Source organism: Dryas octopetala, chromosome 7, assembly GCF_963921425.1.
Source record: "Dryas octopetala chromosome 7, drDryOcto1.1, whole genome shotgun sequence".
NCBI lineage: Eukaryota > Viridiplantae > Streptophyta > Magnoliopsida > Rosales > Rosaceae > Dryas > Dryas octopetala.
In genome coordinates, this window is record NC_141372.1 from 8400624 (window position 1) to 8407222 (window position 6599).

Below are 6599 nucleotides of genomic sequence, written 5' to 3' on the forward strand. Positions count from 1 at the left end.
CCATACAAATATATTTCTTTTTTATAAAACTTGTGACATTCTTTAATGTTGATTGGTTAGTCATGTTGTTTGGTTTAGAGGAAGGTCCTGGTCAATATGAAAACAGTTACTGCAGGAATTGTTGCCAATGCTCAGATTAATGATTTATCATGTTGAACTTTTTAGTATTTAAAGTTAACTGGTATGTGCTTTCCATTTCTTATATCATCTACCAATGGACCCTTATGTTTCCTCTTATCTTTTTCTTTCTCCCTTCTCATTTTTGGCCATTTTTACCTTGTGAGTGTTTGTTTTCACAACTTGGTGATATTTAACTTTTTCCCCCTTACAGAAGAAATTTGCTGGAAGCCAAGCTGATAGAAATTAGAGGGAAGAAGCCAAAGTACTGGAGATGCACTTTAACTTCAATGGAATTTGGATTTAGACCATGTTTTGAATGAGGATTGCAAATCTGGCAGCTAAGTGGATCATTCTTTTCATAAGACTTAATAGTATTGTTGAGGCTTTTTGTAATACAAGTTGTCCTAAATTTGATTTTTGTTGTTTAGTTTCAACATGGAGAATTGATGTTTATTGAAAAATCTAACTTTTTGTCTATTTTAATTATCAATTCAACTGGAAAATATTTTATTATTGGTAGATTAATGATTTTGCTTTGATTCTGAACAATTGGTGGATAACTATTTTGTTACTTAATTATTAGGTCTAATTGGTGGTTAACATTGGTCTGCCAAATTATTAAAAAAAAAATAATATGAATGACAACGTGCAATTTAAAGTTGTCAAAAAATAAACAACAACATGCGATTGCATGTTGTTAAAACATTACCGCAACATGCACAACACGTTGTTGATTAACTAGACTACAACGTGCGTACGTTGTCTTACATCCGCTATGAACGAATGATCAGACATTATGATGACGTGCATCGCCTATTTTGACAACGTGTAGTGCACGTTGTTAAAGGATCTCACTTTTTAACGACATGTCGTACGACCACGTGCAGGTGCACGTTGTGTATTTACTTTAACAACGCACATTGCACGTTGTCAAAAGACATTTTTCTTGTAGTGAGGTAGGTTTGCCCCCATATTATAAATTTATAATACGTGAATTGATTTTTGATTTCACCACGCACGATGTTATGGTTATACATAATAATTTTAGTTAGTTATATAATTCTTCTCTGAAGTTGTGTTGAAAGAAATCTCACATTGAAGATGTGAAGGCCTTACGTACTAGTGGCTTATAAGGATTTGAAAAGAAATCTAGGCATTCATCCCAAAACCAATTGGCAATGGGAGGAGTAGTCTAAATCCTTATAAGCCACTAGCAAGGCCCTCACATCTTCAATGTGAGATTTCTCTCAACACGTCTCCGCACGTGTGGCGTCATTTAAGCCTAACACGTGGACAATTTATATTGGGTGACGTATGAGTACGTGTGGCTGTTAGGCGCATCACGTGGATAACCTGCTCTGATACCACGTTACCCAATATAAATTGTCCACGTGTTAGGCTCAAATGACGCCACACGTGCAGAGACGTGTTGAGAGATATAAATCCCACATTGAAGATGTGAGGGCCTTGTTAGTGGCTTATAAGGATTTGAGCTAGTCCTCCCATTGCCAATTGATTTTGGAATTAATGGATGCCTAGATTTCTTCAAGTTGCAGGGAGACATTATTAATTAAGAGTGAAAAATATTTTTAAAATTAAGAAGGGTGAATGTGTAGGCAAAATCAAATTAATAAACTTATTAATTTTTGCTGTGGACCGCATAATCCATTTCTTAAGGAGAAATGGGTCTCATATAGAATCTCTATTAGAGAGGGAGGGATTCACAATGTTGTTCCTGTAGCAATATTACTCAAATCTAATGCATATATACATCATATACTCCATGTATCTCAATGCCAAATCAAGCATTTTATTATTTAATTAATTGGGCGGTAATTATTGTGTACCTGTTTCCCTTTAATATATCTTTTAGATTGCTCCAATTGTACAAGTTAGCTGCTGCAGGTATCTGATTCTATGCCTATTCTTCTGGGGCCTAAAAAATTAGGCCAGCCAATCGATCGATCCTAATCTTATTATTCTGGATGTGAAACAAAATTCTTCGCACACCCATTACACCTGAAAAAATTGTGGAATATTCGAGCTTTGCTTTTTCAGGTATCTATCATTCACGTACATGACGCTAGCGCGCACATGCAAATTGTAGGACAAAATTAAACCCAAAGAACAAAGAACAAACTGAAAAGAAATAAAAAAGATGAAGGGTATATATAAAGAGAAAAACGCATAAAAATAAACATAACTTCGAAGTACATATTACATTCATATTCTCAAAGGTGGATATCAAAAAAGTCAAAATTACATGCATTTAGTTAAGTGCAAATCCGACATAATTAAGAAGGTTCCCAGAAAGATATGTACATAATCTTTCATGGCCTCCTAGCTTTTGTAATTAATTGAAAGTGAAATATTCTTGTGATGATCGATCATCAATCAGGTACGTTCATTTGGTATTGTTGCTGATGCTATTACCAACAGTGATTGGCAATTCATGCATGTTACTACTTTTCTCATCTTTCAACGGCTCGCTTGAGACAAGAGGGTCCTTGCTTTTGCCCCACACCACAGTGTAGAGCCCGAACACTATGAAAATGGCTCCAATTATGCTGAGATCACAAAGCACAAAGGAGACAAACAACAGTAAGCACAACAAAACATGATCATTGCTATATATGCAACGCACAAAACTAAGTATTAATTGGTTCCGTGTGCATGTAAATGACCGTCAACACTTAACCATTAATTGATTCCTTATGCGCGTAAACGACTGTCAACCATTAATGTATGTTTGCTAAATTCATTTGTGAAACTCACGTGCGTACATTTACAGTTGATAGTTATTTAATTACGTGACTATATATGTGGTTTGGGATTTTTTAAAACTATACCTTCCTAGGTGAACTTGCTCGGCTAAAACGATGGCACCTAGAGCTGCGGTGATGATCATGCATAGAGGGCTGAAAGATGTCACAAAAACGGGGCCTCGTTCCCTGATCACAACTCCTTGCACATAATATGCAATTCCGGAACAAACCACTCCCTAATAATCACAAGATTAAATGTGTCAACTATTGCTTAATTGCAATATATATGTTACAAAGCATATGTTAGACAAAGATGCTCTTTTACAAGATGTAGTACTATTGATTATATAAACTATTGACGGAATGTATAGTACTCACCGAGTAAACGGAGGCAAGCAGCCTTGAGTCCCAGCCAATAACCCAAACACTCAATTTGCGTTCCATCACAAATGTTACAACGCCACCTTCCAACATACCCATCAAGCATATCCAAGCTGTGAGAGACAACTCTGCTGGGTACTTCTTCAATGTAAATGACTGAGCACCAACACATGCATACAAAAGTTCAGATTAAAAAGCTTATAATTATCGACATTTACATGCACAAAAGGATAATGCTTTCTCGTCCGATAAATTAGATCAATGATTTACACTCATAGTCTAGCAACATAATATATTAAATTGTTCGATACTCACTTGCAAAATGAAGAAACCGGCCCAACCACAGCAGCTGGCAATGAGCATTAAGGGGCCAGCCACCCAATGCTGATCGGTGGACTCAGTGGTGGTGTTCTGGTGGTTGCTGGCGTGTCCCCTTATGATATCCACAATGGGGCCTTTGTACAATGTCATGATCATAGCTCCCCCCACAGTGATTGTGGTTCCGATCACCTTGGCAAGGCTGTGCAGCTTCTTCACGTTCACACTCTCTAACCTATTTAATATTTAATCAAGCCATCATATTAATTATTTGATCAACTAGTAACTACCAGACTTAATTAATTAGGTAAATTATCTAGTTTTAATTTTTTAAACCAAACTTATAAAAAATATTAATTATTTTATAATACTGGTCGATCTTGCACACGCGTTATTTTATTCCCACTTCACACACGGTTTAATTTTCAAGACATTGTTTGAGCCTATACACCACCCGTATCTTTTAAGGTAATGATTTTGGCAAATTGATAATGATGACATCATCATGTCGACCATGATTTCAGCAAAATAAAAGAGAAAATATATTCTGGACTATGATGTGATTGGAAACAGTATATTTCAATTCCCTTCTAGTGCATTTCCAATGTGTTGGCTGCGAAGCATATATACATTAACCTTTTCATTTGCATAAGCGCACTAAAATACGTACTGTACATGCTGAATTGCTGGTATGATTAATTATTAACTTTCACCTGAAACAAAGTGCCATTATGAAGGTTATGGCTGGAAGGACATTGACAGTGGCAGATGCAAAGGTTGCTGAGGTGTACTTCATTCCCAAAAAGTATAAGTTCTGATCAAGAACTGGCCTGTAATTAATCAAATGTTCATGAATAGCATTAATATTAATTTATATATGACCATTCATGACATGCAATAATCTAAAGTTATTTGCCAATTTTGACTTGTTTATATCTCAAAGGAAAAAAGAAAAAGAAGTTAGAGCATTACTCAAGAAAACCAAGCGCTATTATTCTGAGGAATACTGGGAGAGTCATTCTTGGCCTTATTTTCCTGTAAAAAGAGTTAAAAACAATGCTGTCAAATTAGCATATATAGCAAAACAAATAAAAGAGATACTACCAGGCATGCATGAGAGCTTATTATATATATAGTCTAATATTTTAATTTCTATCTTGTTAGACTGTCAATTTGACTTATTGATATTAAAAGTGTAATTCAAATTAATAATTTGATGATATTACTTGATAAGAGATTATCTCTAATAGTACGAGTGCATCTGCATATATGTATGTGAAGATGCACTTGATAAAGGGATAACCTTTCAAGAACAAGCGCAAATGGAGCAATTAAACAAAAGGCAACAACATGACGATACACAGAGAGAACAAAGTGACTCATGCCATGCTTGAAGGAGACCATGCTGATGATGTACATGCCTGAATAGCCAAATTGAAGGGAGACCATAGCCAAGTAAGGTTTTATCTTCTTGAGAGATATAGCCAACCTTGACCCAGATGGACTTTGGTCTCCCATCTTAATTTCTCTCTGATCTCCACACTAGTATGGTAGCTAGTGTCACTCTCTCTAGCAACCGTAGTAATCACTCAAATGGTTAAGTTACTTGGACAATGAGAAATGCCCTTCTTATAAGCATATAAAGCAATATGTCCAAGCCACTCTCTCTCTCTCTCTCTCTCTCTCTCTCTCTCTCTCTCTCTCTCTCTCTCTCTCTCTCTCTCATTGTGGATTCCCTTATCCATTTACCCAAAACACCTATATTTCAAGCAACTATAGAATCCTCATGACCTGGTGAGATAGAGAGAATCCAACAAAAACAAAAATTAAGAGAGAGGAGTTAAGTGGATCTCTATGAAAATTAATGCGCGCTTCCCCTTTTCTTTCTTTTACTTATTTTAATGGGGAGTGGGGATTTGATTCATTGACCACCAAATAAAATTTAGGTTGAGTGCTTTAGCATGATGCATGCAAGGCTTATGTGTTTGGGAAGAGTGGGTGCTATCAAGAGTGGACACCACTTTTAAGCCATATGGCCAGATTTACTCACTGTTTAGTTGGGGAATTAACTTCAATTAATGGATCCTCATCCAGTGTTGAGTTTTCTCTGCATAATTGCCTGATTTTTATTCCTAGGCGTGTATTATTTAGGGGTACTGTTCGTGTAAAAGATCGAGTGGTGAATTTATAACAGTATTTTTAAAATTGTGTGAATTCACATCTATAATTCGATTAATAAATATTAAATTTATTATATATAACTAAGATTAAAACAATAAAAAATAAGTATAACAGAGAATTCGCTTTTCAAATAATGACCGACCTCATTCATGCATCAAAGTAATTAGTGCGATTGACATGGAAGGTGGGCGATAAGTTTTGTCAAGGGCTTTTACTCTATTTACGGTAGTGCGTTTAAAATAAAATGCATTTTCATCTTCAATTATGTCGTTTAAAGCACGTCCAAAAAAATGTGGTTTAAGGTTTAATTACTTAGCTAGAGCTAGTAGGCTTTAGAATTTCATGCTACTTTAATATAGCTTTGCCAATCAAGAAGCCACTAATGATTCTTTAAATCAAAAGGACGGAAATTAAGGCATTCACACTCTTGTATTTTGGCTTACCCTTCCTTCATAAGCATGATTAATTTAGTGCAAGGCTCTCCTAAAAAATAAAAATAAAAACCTCCATTGCTTTTTAATTCAAATTAAAATTTTCTTCTTTTTATTCCTATATTATTACTAAATTTAAAAATCGTTCATGTTAGGGTACTGTCCTATCATTTGATGCAAAAATTTCTTGTTTTGGCAATGTGATCTGTATATATGCGTGCAATAGCCATAATCATGTACTGGGTGGCCGGCTTCAGTTTGATAAGATGCCTTGTACTTATAGCCATAATCATGTACCACAGAAAAAGAAAAAAATATCAACTTGTTAAGTCCGATATATATAGTTATATGCCTATATAAATTAAGTACTCAGAGTATTAATTAATTAATTTTGATTTTTCCT

General features: G+C 35.1%; 1 protein-coding gene across 1 annotated transcript; it reads right to left on the reverse strand.

The window, feature by feature from the left end:
* Positions 1-2292: 2292 nt before the first annotated feature.
* On the reverse strand, positions 2293-5165 carry LOC147279322 (WAT1-related protein At4g08300-like). Its single transcript, XM_086250066.1, has 7 exons — positions 4888-5165; positions 4557-4619; positions 4298-4414; positions 3582-3819; positions 3264-3422; positions 2970-3121; positions 2293-2687 (listed from the first exon to the last, which is right to left on the reverse strand). Exons 1-7 carry the CDS (start codon positions 5100-5102, stop codon positions 2525-2527), a joined length of 1107 nt encoding a protein of 368 aa, XP_086106192.1. The 5' UTR covers positions 5103-5165; the 3' UTR covers positions 2293-2524.
* Positions 5166-6599: the final 1434 nt, after the last annotated feature.